The 19,163-nt window shown below is 36.2% G+C and overlaps 1 protein-coding gene across 22 annotated transcripts in view; it reads left to right on the top strand.

Annotated features, from left to right (window-relative positions):
- AFDN (afadin, adherens junction formation factor) overlaps window positions 1-19,163 on the top strand; it is a 123,921-nt gene that overhangs the window by 70,757 nt on the left and 34,001 nt on the right. For all 22 annotated transcript variants that reach the window (XR_003534772.1, XM_027686328.1, XM_027686297.1 and 19 more), the window contains 6 exons: window positions 1,607-1,701; window positions 4,217-4,482; window positions 4,995-5,138; window positions 6,259-6,457; window positions 8,131-8,234; window positions 9,712-9,798. Coding sequence is in view for 21 of the 22 variants with exons in the window: in XM_027686328.1 (XP_027542129.1) it covers window positions 1,607-1,701; window positions 4,217-4,482; window positions 4,995-5,138; window positions 6,259-6,457; window positions 8,131-8,234; window positions 9,712-9,798 (895 nt within the window). In the remaining variant the exon portion in view is untranslated. The remainder of the gene's footprint in view (window positions 1-1,606; window positions 1,702-4,216; window positions 4,483-4,994; window positions 5,139-6,258; window positions 6,458-8,130; window positions 8,235-9,711; window positions 9,799-19,163) is intronic.

Genomic DNA, 19,163 nt, shown 5'->3' with positions numbered 1-19,163 from the left:
TTTTTCTCCTTGAGCCACTACTAAACAAGTATTCCTCAGCAAATTTGTGTATCTGAAGCTAATGTTTAGAGAAGCCCCAGTGTACCTCGGGTGACTTACACCCAGCCTTCCTTCACTAGTAGGTTGCCTATTTTAAGTATAATATTTCCATTTTTCTGTAATATGAAATATTATATTCTGTGCTCTTTTTATACTGTGACAGGATGGAAGACCTAACTATGGTTTAACCATTTAGCTTTAAGAGTGGCTGTGTTTTCTCTGAAGAGCAATATGTGTAGTACGTAAAACCTGATCATTGCTTTCTGAACTTGCAAAAGGTTTCAGAGGAGCACCAGACCCCTTTGTGTTGACTCTTACAATTTTTTTTTTTTTTCTCTTGGTAAATTATGGGCAAATAGGGTATAGCAAGTAGGTATTTTGACAAAATCTTTCAATTTTTATAGCATCTCTAAATTACCAACTGTTAATGAAGCTGTGCCTTTTTGCTACAGCTCAGTGTTTTGCATTGGTGTTTTGAAACAACTCATTGCTACTTCAATTTGCTAGGTAGTCATTGAAGACAGAATATTGTTGTGGCTAGCAAGGAATGGTGCTGTATTTTTCTTTGTGCATTATGAGCAGACTGGATGCAAAAGTATTTTTGAATTTTAGTTGTGTGAATTCTCACTACGTACACTGTAACTGGCAGATTCCAAATGTGTGTATTAAACATTTGGAGAACTGTGGAATATATACTTAAGAGGCAGATAAAAAAACACAACTGAAGCATGGAAAGCAAGAAATCTGCCTTGAAAATGTTATTTGATGGTAACAGACAGAAATCTGCTGTGAAAATGTTACTTGATGGTGACTGGCATACGGCAGGACTGGTTGAAATTGCGATGGCTTTTATTTTCCAGCAACTGGGGGTATTTCATTAGGAATGTTACCAGTGAAACAGAAGGGGGAGTTTTAGAAAACCATGACATATTTTCCTTTATACATGTGTTTACAATTTGATTCCCTTTTAGTTTCAGTTCTTAACAGAAAATGTATAAATGAATTTACAAAAACAATGTTAAAGAAAATGTTTAATTATAGCAGAGAAAGAATACTAAAACAGGCTTTTCATTTCAGTGTAAAGTTAAGAGAAATACAAGAATCAAAAAATTCCTCACACAAAACACTAGGGCCATTTCAGGATTTTTTTTATGCTGAGTCAGAATAGGAATTTTATTTTTTTTAACACTACTCTTGGTAGATTTTAAAACAGAGAAAAGTGTATTTCTGTTTGGAAAAAACAATTTTTGCAAACTTACAGAACCCAAGTTTGGCCTGACAGCATCTCTTTGTGTAGCATATGACCTTTGCTTACAAGTGTGGTAGTGATACTGCATTTAAATGACTGTGCTTGTTCCCAGACAACCGAATTCTTTTTGCAACATTTCTAGAAGTACGGGAGAGTTGATCTCTCTGGCTTTTTAAAAAGTATTATTTGGTTTCCTACAGTCACATTCATAACACTGCGATTTCAAGAGTCTTGTAATTTGATAGATCTCTTTTCTTTAAAACCATTTGTAATGAGCACATACAGGATTTAATTATTTTTTTCCCCATTCCCTTCCAGGTACCTGGTTCATTGTCTGCAGTCAGAGCTTAATAACTACATGCCAGCATTCCTTGATGATCCAGAGGAAAATAATCCTCAGAGGCCTAAAATAGGTTGGACTACTTAATCTTTTCTTTTGTCTTCCAAACATACCATTAATTGTTGACAGAAGTTCTGTTTATTACTAGTGATATGACATCCATGAGTTGCCCTAACCCTTGAAAATTGTTTGGATCAATTTTGTATGGATGATAAGAAAGGACATTCAGATGATCTATATCAGATGGGTTTAAAAATCATGCAATAATTTAATCTGGAGGGCAACCTCTGGGTTTCACCTAATTGAGTGTCTTGCTCAAGACGGGTGAAACTGGATCAGGTTTTCAGAGTATTGTCCAGCTGAGTTTTAAATGTCCACTGAGGGATGGGTATCCATAACACCTCTGAGTAAACTATTCCCATGTTTGACTGCCCTCATGGTGAAAATACTTTTCCTGTATCTTATTGGAATTTCCCGTATTGCAATTTTTGTGTTGGTTTGTCTGATGTTCTGTGCTATCACTGCACCTTTGTAGAGGGATCTTGTTCTGAACCGTCCCATTAGGTAGAGAAGGACATCAATAAGCTGTGCCCTTAGCCTTCTCATTCGCAAGGATGAATCAAATCCAATTCTCTTTCCCTCGTATGCGCTTTTCTCCAGACTGCCAATCATCTTGGTGTGTCTCTGCTGAATTTGGTCCCTTAAATCTGTATCCTTGTGCTGGGGAATCTAAAACTGGATGCAGTCTCACAAATGCTAAATTCATAGGAAGGATTTCTTCCCTCTCTCCCTTCTGCTAGCTGCACTGCTGCTAACTTAACAGCTTAGTATGCAACTAGCTACCTTTCAAGCAAAGACACACGAGGGTCTCTATGTAATTTTCACTAGGGCTGCTTTCTATGCAGATGGCATCTGTCCTGTGCTGTTGCATAGACTTACTCCTTCCCAGATGCAGGACTTGGCAGTTGCCTTTGAGCTTCTTGAAGTCTCTGTCAGCCCGTTTTCCACCCTACTGAGGACCTTCTGAAAAATACTGCTACCCTTCAGCATATCAGTATTTCCCCCATCTTGGCATCAGCTGTGAATTTGCTGAAAATGTATTCCATCCAATCTCTCAGGTCATTAATAGTCATTAAACAGGATCAGTCTCAGCCTCAATCCTTGAGGGAAGCCACTAATAGCTGATTGCCAAGTGGACTTTGTATCCACAAATCGACCAAGTCCAGTGGTCCAACCAATTCTCTCCATATGTTACCATCAGCTTATCCAGTCCTTGCCTCAGCAGTTTCACTGTAGAGATGTTATGGGTGGATCTGATCAAGTACCTCCCAGGTACTAAGGTTAAGCCGACTGGCCTTGTAGATTCCTACCAAGGTTCCCTGCCATGATACTTGACACATGATGCTTGCTTTGGAGCAACGAAACCTTCCTAGGCTGTTCAAGAGAGCCCCCTGCTCATGTGTGCTATCCCACTGTGTATGTAATCCTGCTCAGTGACTGTGCTCAGACTTCTAATGCCTCAATAATTGAAGTAAAGATGATCTGCAGTGTGATTAAGTACAGTCATTTTGAGGAACTACGAAGGGTATTTATGCAAAATTCATAGATACTTTCTGGTCCTTTGCGTATTAAGCTTTCTGTGTTTGCTTTTTTCCTGCATTGAACGTTGAAGGAAGACTACAAAGATGCAGTGTTGGGTTTTTAGTGCCCTGTACTATGAGAGAGAGTACTTTCAGGGACAAAACCCCTGAAAAAGTAGCAAACTAATACTGGAATAAAGGCAGATACTGTTATTGTGTGTTATTTTGAGCTGCTTTATAGATTTCTGTCTATTAAACTATAGATATTTTTTTCAGGCACAGTCCTGTGTCTCAATTCTAAAAACAATTAATGTGATGGTCTTTTCAATAGAGGTTTCAGATTAAAAGTGTTGCCATAAAAGAAGACTCGGAGATAGAAGTGCTACTTGCATAAATACATTCTACCAGGAAGGACGTTTGCTCTTGGTGATGCTAATGGGAAGTCTCTTTTGCTTGTTAGATAATATTGCAGTCCAGTAATTGGCAAAAGGAAATTTAAGCAATGCTTTAAAAAACCAATATATAAACAGAAGGTGCATTCTGCTGGTTTTTAAGTGCATCATACAGCGTAAATAGCTTCTGCTGAAATTTCTGAGTACAGTTTGATACTTAACTTCAAGAAGCTGTGGAATAATTGCAATATGCATTTGAAACAGTAGAATATGAAGTTTTTAACTTGTTATAAAAAATGGTAGAAAAATCAGTTTACGGAAGCGAGGATGTGATTTCAGTGTTAGGTATAGCCAATTATGTACTTGCATGCTAAATATTTTCTCTCAAGAGTTTATTTTCATTTCAGGAGTTAAACACATTCCAGGTATCAATGATGCTCCCTCTTGAAAACCATGGAGCAGTAAATTTTTTCCTGAAAGTCTGTGTAACTTAAATACATGTAGGTTCCAGCTAGCATTCACCAGACTGACTTAAGTGTCTCTGTATTATATTTTTATTGCCTAAACCAGGTGTACACTGAAGTATGTGAATGTGATTTACTTTTTATCTCTGTAGATGATGTGCTGCATACATTGACTGGAGCTATGTCCCTGTTGCGACGATGTAGAGTGAATGCTGCTCTGACTATACAGCTCTTCTCCCAGCTGTTTCACTTTATCAACATGTGGCTTTTTAACAGATTAGTTACAGCCCCAGATTCAGGGTTATGTTCACATTACTGGGGAGCTATTGTTCGTCAACAGTTGGGCCACATTGAAGCCTGGGCAGAAAAACAAGGTTTAGAATTGGCTGCTGATTGTCACCTGAGCAGAATAGTACAGGTGAGTGCTTGTATTTGTGATTAACACTTCTCACATGCTTGTATATTCAAAGAGAATATTCAAAGAGAATGCGTATTCTGTGTTCCTAGAGAATAGCATGTGAACAAGTGTAGTTTGTGTGAATCAATCCTGGAACACTGAGGTAGCAAGAATAGACACAAAATGTGTTTTCAACATTATTAATATTTAAGTTGCAAGTGAAATTAATAATTAGTGAACATGCTGTTCCATTTCTCTTTATAAAACTGAGCTATAACTGTGCTGAACAGAGACAAAACCAGCTGAAAAACTGATATGCCTCATCTATGATGGTTTTACCATACTATTAATTAATCTTATAGATACATTATGTATATTCAGTGGTTGTTTTGGGGTTATTTGTGTTGTTTCTTTTACAAATCTGCTTCTTGCTTTGTCTTTTCCTCTCTCTTGTCTAAAGAACATTCAGAAACAAGGCTTAAGGTTCATTATGGTTTGAATTTGTCATCTGTGACTTTTTCCCCCCTCTCCAGGCAACCACGTTGCTTACCATGGACAAATATTCACATGCAGATGTTCCACATATTAACAGTACTTGCTTTAAGCTGAATTCTCTGCAGCTACAAGCTTTGTTGCAGAATTATCACTGTGCTCCAGATGAACCGCTCATCCCAACAGTAAGTCTCTTCTATCCCTCACTGCGCAGTTTTAATGAGAAAAAAAAACAGTGACTGTAAATAGCTGCTTTATCTTTGGTGGGTGTACTTCACTGATTCGAGTAGGGTATTAAAAAGAATCTCTCTTACATGGAGTTAGAAAGTTAGGTACTGCTCCATGTTGCACATGCTCAGGGAGATGTCACTGCACCTTATACCGTTGGTGGATGAAATACAGAAAGGCGGTTGAAGAGAGAACAGAGCACCCCCAAAAACTGGTTGTGTGTAACCAGGAGGAACAAATGTTGGTAATTTGTAGAAATCAAAGAAAAGCAGCAGGAACACTAAGCTTTTTCATATGTAGGATGTAAAAATCCATGAATCCTGAATCCCTTCATACAGGTAATAGACAGATTGTCCTTTGGACAGATTGATACCTGGAAGTTATATGTAGATATATGTATGATGTTGATTTTGGAACTGGTTTATATCTTGGTATTTAACATAACTGGGAATTCTAAGTTTTATCCATGGCAAAAGTCAAAAGAGAATGTGTTCCTGGCAGAATTGTAAAAAAACACTCTTAAGGTAAAATCTGATAGCTCACTGATCTCAAAAAAAAAAAAAAAGGCAAAGACAGTCTAATATTTATATAGCTGAATGCACTGTCTACAAATTCCTTTCTTTAACTTTGGATACATGTTTACTAAATCAAAGGTACAAGTGTAACCATTGTAAAGGTGTTGGCGGGGACAGGACTTGGAGATATTTTTGTATATTGGCTACCAAACTAGAAAGTCTTGCTGAAGAACATAGCCTATATTTCCTGTTTACACATAGGTGGAATTCCATCAGTTTTGGTTTTATTATTATTATTGATCAACGCCCCACAAGTTTGGAAACAGTGAAGTAAAAATAAGTGCTTCTGTTACATTTGCTAACACAATTATCTATAGGATTTCATAAAATAAAACAATGCAGTGTACTGACTGTACGTAGTGGAGCCAATGAAGTTTTATATCTGATAATTTATTTTCCAAATTTCTTTTTACTGCAGTTTTAATATCTTCTTAGACTTAGGTTTTTTTCCTTAATGAAATTATTCCTTTTCAGTAACAATGTCTTTCTGCCTTCTGTCCAGGAATTGATAGAGAATGTAGTAACTGTTGCAGAGAATACGGCTGATGAACTTGCTCGCAGCGATGGCCGAGAAGTCCAGCTAGAAGAGGATCCTGACTTACAGCTACCTTTTCTTTTACCAGAAGATGGCTATTCCTGCGACGTTGTCAGAAATGTTCCGAGTGGTTTACAAGAATTTTTAGATCCGCTCTGTCAAAGAGGTTAGTGCTTCCGTTGTTTTACAATTATCCTTTTTGGTGTAAGGCACACAGAATGCAAAATACATTTTAGATAAATGTGAACCACTTTTTCCTTATGTATGTTTCAGTCTTCTTATACTATGTTCTTCAAGTGTTTACTTTCGCAACCCATTAAAACTGTTAAGGCTTTTTTAGTCTTTACCCTTTCTCCCTGCCCCTTTCATTCATTTTCAAGGTTCTAAGTAAGCAGTACTGAGTTACTAGTGCGTACTGAAACTTTGTTTTGCCTTTGCTCCAGAACTTTTTTTTTATTTTTAAAGCCAATCTGAATTAAATAGTTGTCACGGTTTTTTTGCTCATCAGCTCCTTTCTTATAACATTAAAAAAAAACACATGAGCTAAAAATAGTTCTATCAGTGTAAGAATGTATGATTTGGGTATCTGTAGTCAAACAAAATTTCAGATGACAAGTAGATTGCTCTTGTGATTGGATGAAAGTGACTTAAACTTGAGAAAGTAAAGCAAGGGGTCTGTCAGAGCATTTACATTAAATTAAGAAGTTATAATCTTTATCTAGTGCTACTCAATTTGATTAGAATTTCTTTTATTATAATTAGAATTTCTTAATTTTCTGTTTAAAAGCAATTGTTTAAAAAATTTGTACAGGAATGTCATGGTAAATAAGAGGCTGTAGCAAAGGAGACTACCGACAAAGCAGACTTGCCCTATACTACAGTAAAGTTTTGCAGTGGTTGGTTCCAACTTAATTTATAGAAAAGCTATATTCTTGCATTTAAAAAGAAAAGTAGGAAACTGACTGTTTTGAAAGTACAGTGCATTACAGAGGATGTAGTCTGGAGACTAAAGGAGACTGGTGGAATAAATTCTTTAATTAGTAAGTATAATTCAGTTGCCATAAAAATGGCCATATATTTATTGTAAGTAAGGCCTTTTTAATGCATACATTCAAAATTTTACATTTTAGGCCTCCCTTAAATTATACTGGGGGACTTTTTGCAGTAAATCAGTGTAAACTGAATTGCTGAAAAATGGTCTTTGTGAGGAGGAGCATATCATATATGTGGAAAATATCATATATTTGGATGGAGTGATTCATAATTTGCCTGTGATGTAGATTCTTGCTGTTCCTGATTTAGGAAACAATGTTGGATACCTCTGAGCTGCTGTTACTTCTTTTTCAGAATTCTAGGAATTACTCAAATAACAAAGTAAATCAAACTAAATGCCTCTTTTAATTGAAGAGTTACATTTAAAAAGGTAATGAGTCCAGGCAAAGCTTCACCTCTGCCAAATTTATGCTGAGATAGGTTAGTCCCTCTGCAAAGAAGAAGATTTCTGTGGCGCTGTCTCAATCAGAGTTCTGGTGGTTTGTATTTTAAAAGATGATTTGATGTTTCGTGTCTCTTTTGAAACTGATTGGTAAAAACAGTATTTTGCAGCCCCAGAGTTTTCTGTGAGCTTGTAGTGTTTTTAAATACATATGTTTCTCAGAAACAGCAGCTGTAGAACTATAGATTTTGTAGATAGCATGAAATTGCAGTGAAGCCCATAATGGCACCTGAGATGTAAGATTCAACACATTCATGAATATAAAAAGATAAATACTACTATTTTGTTTCTGTTAATCTGTTAAGAAAATACCCTGACTATATTGATGTTACTTTTTCTTTCAGGTTTTTGTAGACTAACACCTCATCCGCGGTCACCAGGCACATGGACAATATACTTTGAAGGTGCAGACTATGAAAGTCACCTGTCACATGAGAATGCTGAGCTTGTAAGTATTGATTCAGTGAATAATTGCCAAAACTGCTATCTTGGCAAGCCATTGAGTTTTATGTGATCAGTTTTAGTCCTTGTTAGGAAGAACAGGCTGCTTTGTTAAACATGTAGTTCATCAATGGTTTGGTGAATTTAAGGAACTATTTGCAGATTTTTTTAAGTCACTGTTTTTCTAGGCTGTAGCATGATATAATTTTCACATAAGCAAACTTTGTCTATCATGTTCCACTGCTCTGAGAGTAAACAGTGAAGAAATTTCTGTTAAACACTGGCAAAAATATATATATCTGTAAATAATTGTAAATACTGTAAATAAATTATAAAGTGAATGGAGCTGCAGGTTGCTTTTATTTATAAACTGTCAGCTACCAATTAAATATTTAGTATTAAGTTCTAATTTGATACTTTCTCCTGAAAACCTAATAGGAAAAAATACTTTAGTTTTCCCTTTTGTTATACTTATTAAAGAAGGGTTTCATTTCAGTGCAAGGTAGCTTTTTTTTCTTTTCTACTAAAGGTTTTTTTTGTTTGTTTGTTCTGTGAGGTTTTTCTATGTCTGTTTGAATATCAAAGTTACAGAACAACCTGGTTTTGGAAAGATGGTGGCTTTGTGTGAAATAATTTTTAGAGCAACTAAACAGAAAAGGCTTCATAGTTATAATTAGTATTCCCAGCTTAAAAACTACTTGCTTTTCTAGTACTTGAACTTAATAAAAAGTTTTAATATTTTTTAAAAGTAATTTCCTTGGCTTTTATTTTTACTTTGTCATGGGTTTTATGGAACTTGCAGAGTAGCTTGTATTCCTGTTAAAACCTAAGGTGCTCTAATTTATATACTTCAGCTATGAAGACTGTGATGACAACTTTAAGTTGAGGAACTAGCACTGTTAGAAGATACAACCCCCCCAAAAATTACTGAACTTGTTTATGTGCTCGAGCTGTATTTGAGAGTTTTCAGAAGTGAAAGTTTTTGTAACTTTATTTCAAGGCTTTAACTCTGCCTTTTAAATTAATTGGTCTCTTGATATGTTTGGAGGATTATCTTCCAGAAGCAGGACTAAAAACTGAGCTCCATGTAGATCACCCTCACCTTTGTATAGAGACCTTCAGAGCCTGAACTTCAGTTTTCTTTAAAAGTTACTACAATTCTATAGACCTGTTGCATTTCAAATTGTAACTCATTAATAATCTCTTTACTGAATTAGAGGAGGAGGAACAATGGGTAAACTTCAAAGTTTCAGCAGTGTTTACAACACAGGTGTAGTACTTAATAATATGAATCCATAGTAATGAAATGTTAGATATTCTACCTTTAAAATGGAGTACCAGATGTATTATTTAGGATGCAAGATCTGCTGCTCTAACGATTTAAGAGTTTTTTGTAATGAACTATTTTGCGCAGTAACTTTGCTAGCCTGGCAGTGAATATGAACTTCTGAATTTTTTCTTCTTTCCCCTTTCCTATTTGATAGGCTCAGCCTTTGAGGAAAGAACCTGAAATTATCACTGTAACACTAAAAAAACAGAACGGAATGGGACTGAGCATTGTTGCTGCCAAGGTATGGAAGTCAGTTTGTTTAAGTCTTATTGAAAAAAGCTTCTATTTTTACCAGCCTACTGTGGAAAATGTTAATGAAAAAATCTATTTCCCTTTAGTTTATTGTGCACATGGTGTTGACCATGTTTTTATTCTGACTGGGGAATGTTTCTGTAAAATACACAGATGTGGACAATATAAATGGAAACATAATATTGATTTAGTTATTATGACATTTAAATTCAAACCTCTACTACAGGTTTATTAATTTTTTCAGAGACAAAAATTGGCATTGTAATTAAATAAACAGGCTTATTTAGAACTTCTGCTGAAAGAAAAACAGTAAATACAAAGAATAGAATGTGTGGGGGTTTTTTTAATCGATGAATTAATAAAATAATTCAGTTGTATACCTTAAAGTTTATATACTTTCTGATATGAAGACACTTTTTCTTTTGCACAGTGTACAGGTGCAAGTATGGTTTCAGTTTTACTTCTTTATATTAGAGAGCTACAGCTGTAATAGCTGGGTGGAGGAGGGTGTACCTCTTGCCCTGACTTGCCAAAATTTGTGGGTGTGTGCTGTTATTAGTTGCACTAGATAGTGATGTATAGAATGCACATACAGCTCCAGCCACCAGATGGAAGACTTTGCTAGTTGGTTGGTTTTGCTTTATTAACTGGATCAAACAGCAGACACAAGCTTTTGAGTTTAAAACTTGTTATAAATTACACAACAGTGATACCCAAAAGTCTGTGTTGTAATTACGTGGTGTACAACAGATAGAACAAGTCTTTCCTAATGTCTGTTCACTGTGTAATACATGAAACTTCAGAATACTGTGGTCCTCCTTGACACTTTAGTGCATGAGCTGAAAACATAATTGTTTTACTGCTTTTAAGTTATCTCACTTAGCTAATTGCTTCTAAACAGCACTATTTTTTTCCCCTACAACTTCGCTCATTTCATAGTCTGTTCTTGAAATGGTAATCTTGCATGATATCAGCTTTAAAGAGTTATTTCTGACATCTGTAAGGAAATACCTGGTGTCAAGTGTATGGTGCTAACAATCAGCAGTTATTGAGTAAACAATTCAGGCTCTAAAAAAATTAACTCAATATTCTGCTCTTATTTTGGTGGAGTGGGTTAATAATTTGAGAAGCAAATACTAGATCTTGACACCAAATTAAATATGTATCAGACTTCTGACTGCCATCAGCATTTCTGTTGAATGTTTCAAAATGTGCAGTGGAAACTACTTTTTTTTCACATTAAACTTGAAATCTGATTTCTCATCTAGAGTGAAGCGGGATATTGCAGGGAGAAAAGTCCTTTTTCACTGAAGCTGGCTGGCCTCTAGATGTCGTTTTAGCAACTGACATTTAACTTCCATTAGCAGCATTAGCAGTTGCTACTGGTCAGAGTGTAAACTTGATTTGAAGGTTTTTTACAATTATTTAACAAATTTCATGATCTCTTTATCATGGTCAGTTGTGGAAGCAACAGTTTTTGTCTCTGCACAGTTGCAGCAACACTGGTTTAGGCAGTGGTTGCATTTCATCTTACTACTGTGCGCCTGTCATAATATTGGAATTACGATTTAAAAACAGCTATGTTTTAAATTTTGGTCTGAAATAAGCAAGAAGCAGATTGGTTTAGTTTCCGTGTATGTAGAATACAAACTTTTGCTTAATTTGAAGTCATCAGAATGTTCATTGGATAAAAATGATCGTATGCATTGTGCTGAAACAAGTTGCTGTAGTAGTTAAATAGGATTATTTTCAAGAGGTTCAAAGTTGCATATTGTAAGTAATTATTAGTATGCTTTTCCTGTAATAGGCTTCATAAAACAAAAAAAGAGTAAGGAAGAACACACAGGCATTCACTTTCTCAGTCTGGTCAGAGCAGAACAGCTTAGAGAACTGAGTGAGCATGACTGAGAAGCTAGCAATAATGGGTGGATTTTTTCTTTCTATTCCTATCTTGTTGACTTTGACTGGTATTTTTTTCTACATGTCTCAAGTCATGAATCTTTTACCTGCATAAAAATTAAAATTCTCATTTTTAACTTTGGCTTAGGAAAATGGATGAAGAAATCCAGTAGACTATTTGTTAAAATTTTCTAAACATTAACTAAATAGAATATCTGAAATGAGAGGGAGAGGCAAGTGTGAGGATATATTTAGATTTTTTTCTAACTTTTTAATAGTAAAGGTTGGCTATCAAGTGCTCATATAATTGATGAAATGAAAGCTCATACTTAGTTTCAGAAATACATAGTTGCTGCTGCCTTTCACAGGAACCCAGTTTGATTGCTGACCCAATTACGTTTATTGAACTATTGGTTTCTAGAGTGCTTCAAAAGTGCTGTAGTAATAGAAAATGAGGTGCCTGGTCAACAGGTGGTCCTGTACCAACCAGTGAAGGACAACCCTGAACCTGTTTAGCTGTTGTTAGGAAAACAGTTGTTTTTTTCCTGTGATATGAGAAAACAGTTGCTTTCAGTAACATGCTGCGAGAATACCTTTGCATGTCAGTGCTGACCGGCCTTTCTTGTTATGTCTTATGGGCTCCTCATACTTGTCACTGGCTGTGGATGAAGTTTATAGTTTGGTGATATTCTAGAGATGGACAAAATGGGCAGATTCTCGAGATCATAAAGAAAAATAATTTCAATGGACTTGTTTTCTTCCTTCTACCATTGCAGAAAAATGTACACTTTCCCAGTAACCTGTGCTCATCTCTGAGGAAACATCTAACAAATTTATCGTCTAATTATTTGAGTTTTTATTAGTTTGCAGGATTTTGTAGATGAAAGTTTCTAATGGGGAAATCAGATACAATACCTTATCTATGCCTTTACACCAAATGTTCTTAATTATCAAGTGATTGCCACACCTTCTCTGCTGCAGTTGAAAAAAGAAGATTGAAGTTGAAGCTAAGGTTATACAAGCAGAGAAGGGGTGCAACTTGCATTGAAGTGCTGTGCACCTGCTTGTTCTTATGATGGAAATATCACCGTGGGATACTAGGTGATTGCAAGCATGTGTATGTTAATGTAAAAACAAAAGATAAAGAGATGAGTCAAGGAGTAGATGACAGTATTAGGTCTCTGGGGAACCCTGTATTGGATCCTCTTCCCACCTAGTGATAGGTAAAATGTTGAAGTGCATTACTTCTATGTCCCAGCTACTCATATTTTATTTAATTAGAAGTTTTAAAGGCCTGCCAGGACTACCAGAGAGAGCAGAACTACAGTGCATCACCTAGTTCACCTCACTTTGCTGTAAGGGTGTTTTCTGAGGCAGGGCAGCCCCTTTGATCAAACATGTAGTAAGTGTGTACACTATATGCAAACATAGCAGAGAAAACAAGTTTAGTTGTGAAACAACTGTTAGCTGACAGAGCAGTGTAAACAGTGTTGTATTGGTTTGGGTTTTGTTTCAGTTTTTTATAAATTGGGAAAATACCGAACAACATTTCTTACACTGAATGCTTTAAACCAATTTTTATTTAAAATTAAACTGTGTAGCTTCATATGTGATCCAAAAAGGTAACTTGTTGTTCTACCCTTTTGTAGGTATTGCATGTTTTCTTACAGTAATACTCCTGTAGCTTTATTAGCAATAGCTTTTGTAATAGGTATATGGAAATGTAGTTGGTAGGAGTGGTCGGGCATCAGGAACAGGGAACAGTATTGCTTTTTGAGGTTGTGTGCAGACTTTGGTTGCTCTAACCCTGAAAGATGTTTTGATGTTAAAAGCTGCCAGACTCCCAACCACATTGTGGTTAAGTTTTTATGAAATCCAGATGATTTGGAAGCAGTGTGTGCATGGAGTTTACTTTAAAAATATATCACTTTTTTGGGGACTTTCACATGTGACTTAGCCATCTGTGGGCCAGCACACTACTTCCTGTTTAATTTGGAGGTTTTTTGTCTTTAGTACAAAAGGGCTCCCTTTTTGTTTTTTCTAGCAGTTTTCAGAGTTTAATAAAGCCTCTGAAGTAGATGGGAGTCAGAACAGCATAACTGATTACGTAAGAGTCTGAATATTGTATTGGTTATAGCTGGTGTTGATAAATGCTACACTGTGTCATAGCATCCAGCTCCGAGTTATCTTGATGAGTATCTTGGAAAATCCAGCAGACTAGAGCGGTGGTTGCTGTTGAGGGCTGGAAGAGAAGTGGAGAATTGTTTTTTTTCTTTCAAGGATCTGTAGTCCCGGAGATCAAAATGTGGTTTTCTGTTGTTGGAAGAACAGAATCCATGGTAAGTCTGTTCAGGTTTCTGTTGGGACTGTTTTTCTCTGAAGTTTTACTATCCCTGTACTTTTTCCTGCTCTCTTGCTTGTTTAAACCTGCCAGTAGCTATTTGTTCATGTAGCAACTATGTAATACAGCATGCAGTTAAATATAGTCAGATGTTAGTAGCTAACTTTCTAAAATCTAGAAAGAAAAAACTAATTTTTTAGCTTGTTCTTCATACGCACTTCTCAAATTTCTGGAAGTGACTATTAATATTTAAAGTTTCAGGTGGGGTAACTACTGTTTTACTGTGCCAGAGCATGAGTAGCATGACCTGTGATCTGTTTACTTGTAATATAGTTGGCTTTAATCCAGGTTCCTCTAAAAGTCTGTTTTCCCCTTAGAAAATCTTAGTAGAATAATTAAAATTGACATCCCAAACAGTATAACATTTTTTAATAATTTAGACCCTTCTGAACAGCAAATAGGTTGCAGCTAGGGTGTCTTCGACACATTCACAGAGATGAGGCATTTAAATTCTGTTTAGGTTATTACTGCACAAAAGAAAGGATTCCCATGTTCTACAAGAACGATAGAACAGGTTTTGTTGATTAATCTTTGCATGGTGGTTATATTCGTTAGTACGGTATGATTTAGTTCTTTGAAGTATGGCACTCTTCTACTTCTTGCTCAGTTGTCTTCTAGTAGTATGACAGAAAAAGTTAAAAATATATACAAACACCTTAAAATACACATGCATAAGCCCCTACTGGCACATAAATCAGAGTGCATTTTTAACAGGTGGTCAGATTATGTAATTTAGTAGTGCTTACTAAAATAGGATAAGATGTGATAAGGTGTTTCTTTTTTAATAGAAGCATTTCAAACACTGAGTGTGACAGTTCAGCAGTAAATATTCTGGGGAACGGACTTAATGTTCTAAAAGCAAGTGTGTGGCATCTTAATGATAAATAACTTGTATTATTTGGCAACCTTGTTTGTTCTTAAGGGTTAATTAAATCATTCTAAGTTGCGTTAATTTCTAAACCATTGCTTGTCATTTTATATTTAGCTGTCAATTCAAGGTGTTAAATTTAAGGAGGGTTTGAGAATACCAGGAATATAAATTTTGATGTAAAATTTTTCTGAAAGTTTTTTCCACAAATATTTTCTAGGTGATCCATGTAGAAGGAGTGGGTTTAAACATTCATTTAATTTTTTTTCCCAAAATTGAAAATTATGCTTATAGGTAATACTGGTAACAGCATACAAATTTGATTTTGTCTAATCTGTTTGCAAATATAGACAGTCAATAGGATTTTTTTTAACTGTTTGTTTGCTCTTTATGTGTTTTCTGAATTTAAAGATTTCATATACCTCAGTATCTGAAATCTTGTATCTGTGCTTTCTGAGTATTAAAGGAAATCTTTTGGCCTTTCCTCCCAGCTTGAATTAATTGAAATGTTTCAATGATAAGTTGTTTTGTGGGGGGGTTGGGTTTTTATTTGAATGTTCAATACTAATTCACCTCAGCAGTCTGAACTACTGATGTTGCTTTAACAGGCTTCTTAGGAGGACCTTAGTGAAAATACACTATATAATTATCATTTTGAGGACAGATTTTTCAGTCTCGCAGAAATAAAATAGTATCTAAATTACCAGTTTAGTCTTCATCATGAGCAAATAAGTAGCTCTGTGTTAGCAATTTGCTGTTTTTTGTTGTTTCATAAGCAAAAACCCTGCTGGAACTTAAATTTTGGTGCCCTGTAGACGTTGTATAAAATTTGTTAATGCTTTTACCTGATGCATAAAACCTGAAGCTTATACCATCACAGCATGATTTTTCTTCTTAGTAGCTGTGAGAACTCAGCTCTGCTTAAGTAGAGTGGTTTTTCTTATTTATTCGCTTGTGTTTATATTGATACTGCAAGAGGGTGATCCAGACATTTGTATTTAAGGCTTTCTGGAACAAAGTGAGTTTTAAAATTCATGTGGCATTTCCTCATGGCACTAATACTCTGTATGCAGGCCCTTGCTAGCAAGCCTGAAAAAGTTACACTGCACATATGCTTTAGCTAGAATTCCTCTACTAGACTTAATCAGTCCTGGCATTCTAATAACTTTCAAAATTCCCTTTATGTACATGTTAATGCAGCATTTAAATTTTAATTTTTTTACTTCTGTTAATGAAGAAGACTTTCAGAAGTTAACAAATTCTGTGTGGAGTTTTCCCTGTACGAGTAATACTTTCAGTTGGACTAGAAATTTAAGTGATTAATAGTATGTGATAGTGTACATACTGATCCTGGATTAAGCAGTATCCATCTGAAACTGCAGAGCAGCGTTATGTGGAAGTTTTTGCTATAGGGTTTTTTGGGTTATAATTTATCCTTAGCTATAGAGCCAAGTGCCATTTCTTCAAAAGTGTACAGAGATACAGAGTGGGTTTTTCCATAATAAATTGCTCAGTATGTCTTGCCTGTAAAGCCCAATGCACAGACATAATTAGGCTGAGATATTAAAACAGAGTTGCTTTACCAGGGAAGAGCATCACAGAACCTGCAGTACAACTTGTAGATTTGTACATAACTCTGAGTAGCCTTTAGCGTGTCACTGCTCATGGAGTATTTATAGCAAACATGCATTAAAAAGTTAACCCTTGTTTGGGGAAATAGAGCTCAAGCAGTGCATTTTCCTTGAACTCAATGAAAGATTTTTCCTTTGAGCCTTCAGGCCAATTGCTTTAGCTAGTTCATGTACTTGCTTTGGTTTTCATCAAAGATTTATCTTTTAAAAGTACTCAATTTCCAGAATGTGAGAGAAATCACACTGTTATAAATGCGTATGCTTCTGTTTAGTGCAGAAGACACTACAGCTCTTTGTGTCTGTGTACCTGCTTTCCGTACTGAGTACTGTTAAAATTCCCAAACAACTACATATGCACAAGAGCACAGTAGTGCATATTTTATTAATGCCATTTCAGAGGGTCCATTACAGAATATCCTGCCTTCTCCTGTGAGAAGCACACTTTGGGAAGATAGAGAGTATATTCACCTGCTTTGCTCTGTGTGCAGGTCAATCTTGATTGCAGACATTCCTTTATAAAAAAGTAATGTAATCTTTATTCCATTAAAGAGAACAACAAAACTCTTCAGTCCTTTTGCTTTACACTTTTTCAGGCTACTTGTAAATAGAGCTTCTGGATATACCAGACTGCTGCCAATCTAGCTTTTTTTAATCTGAGTAGTAAGACACTTATTTTTCATCTGTTTTCCCACCCCGTGCAACTTAAAGCTGCAGTGGAATTGGTCATAGCAGTCAAATGCTTGATGTTTCTTTACCTGTTGCATAATGATGATTGTCACCAAAGTTTGAATTTCCGCTGCTTGTTTTACTTAATTGTGAATGTTTTGCTCAGTTGTGACTGTACTTTGTCTAGTGCCAGAGATGGTTTTTTTTTGTCCCCAGTGTGGAGGAGTATTTGAGAGGGGAAAGCAGAAGTTTATGCATGTAGAGGATGGGTCAATTTTAAGTTCTTTTTAAGTCCAGGTACAGCGTGATGCAGAGCAGCTGTAGCCACAACTAACAGACCAGTTTTACATATAGTAGGTTGGTTCACCTCATTTATATTTGAAAAGTATTTTGTCTAACGATGACAGATTTCCAAAGTGTCTGCATTGGTCTTGAGGCAGCACAGGCCTTTGCTTTCTCTGACAAAGTGGGTTTTCTTCAGATCTTCAAGTCCAGAAAAGTTTGCCTTCAATGGAGGTGGGACTACAAAGTTGGCCTTTCTCCTGCATGTGGGCTGACACCAAGTAGTTCAAGGAGTCTTAGACTATGTTCGGTACCTTCATCTTTCATCTTTTCATGGCTAGGCTTCGCGAACGAAGATTTGGGAAGGGCTCTACCCATTTTTCATGCAAGCGCGTTGGTGGCTAAAAAGGCCAATACGAGAAAGGCAAGTCCGGTTGCAAAAGACACAGCAGAAAGACTCCTTAGATGGTATATTCTGCAAGGTTCGAATCTTTCTGCGTTGTCTTTTCTCCTCAAGAGTGATCCTGCGTGCCTTCTCAAAAGCATCAGCAGCGTTATAAATGGTCTGTCTCCAGGCCTCCCGATTAGAGGCCAGAGTGGACCAGTTATGGTGATCAATATGCCCGAGGCTGAGTTGTTGCTTCAGGGAGTCCTTGTATCTTTTCTTTGGAGCTCCTCTCTTGCGGCAGCCAGTGGCAAGTTCACCATAGAGCAGGATCTTAGGGAGGCGGTGGTCCTTCATCCTGGAGACGTGCCCTGCCCAACGCAGTTGCGTTCTCAGGAGCATGGCCTCAATACTCGTAATTGCTGCCTGTTCGAGAACAGATGTATTGGTCACATAGTCTGACCAATGGATGTTAAGGATTGTACGGAGGCAGCGTTGATGGAAGCGTTCTAGGAGACGCAGGTGGTGGCGGTAGATGACCCATGATTCGGAACCATATAAAAGAGTAGGCAGCAGTTCGGTACCTAAAGGAGAGAAATATGTACTCATCCAGATGCAATCTACAAAATGCTTGCAGCTTTATGCAATGTGAGTGTTTGGGTGGTCAGAAACCTTTGCTGTTGCCTCCTAGAGAGTAAATCTGTAAACTGGCTGCATAGTTTAGTAAACTGGTATTTTTTAAAAAAAAAAAAAAAATGCTTACAAGCTTGGGTTATTTAATTGCTTCTAGACTAATTACTTGCCTGGGCAGTCAGAATGAGACTTCATTCTATTCCATAAACTTGCCTTTAAGGATGTTTATTAAAACTTAGAGATCTATGTGAACTTAAAAGTCTGGTATCAGAGACTTAGCTGTGATAAAAATCAGTGAAATCTACTCTGGGCATAGGCAGATAAAAGATTTCAGGCTGATGGCTGGTATCAGGCTTGATAAGCTACGTTTCTGTCCTGTTTACTTTAAATACATTTTAGTTGCAGTTTATTCATCCTGCATTTCATAAAAACTGCATTTTATAAAATGCTACAGAAGCTTAACAAAAAAGACTGACTTGGGGAAACAGTGTCATCCGTAAAGCATTATGAAGCATACCACATCTTGATATTTCAGCAAAGTATATTTGTGTATGTACACACACATAAGTGATATCTATACTATTAAAAT

Source organism: Neopelma chrysocephalum, unplaced genomic scaffold (genome assembly GCF_003984885.1).
Source record: "Neopelma chrysocephalum unplaced genomic scaffold, ASM398488v2 Primary Assembly neopelma1_23, whole genome shotgun sequence".
Classification (NCBI taxonomy): domain Eukaryota; kingdom Metazoa; phylum Chordata; class Aves; order Passeriformes; family Pipridae; genus Neopelma; species Neopelma chrysocephalum.
The sequence above is the reverse complement of the archived record's forward strand: the minus strand, read 5'-3'. Positions and strand labels throughout refer to the sequence as shown.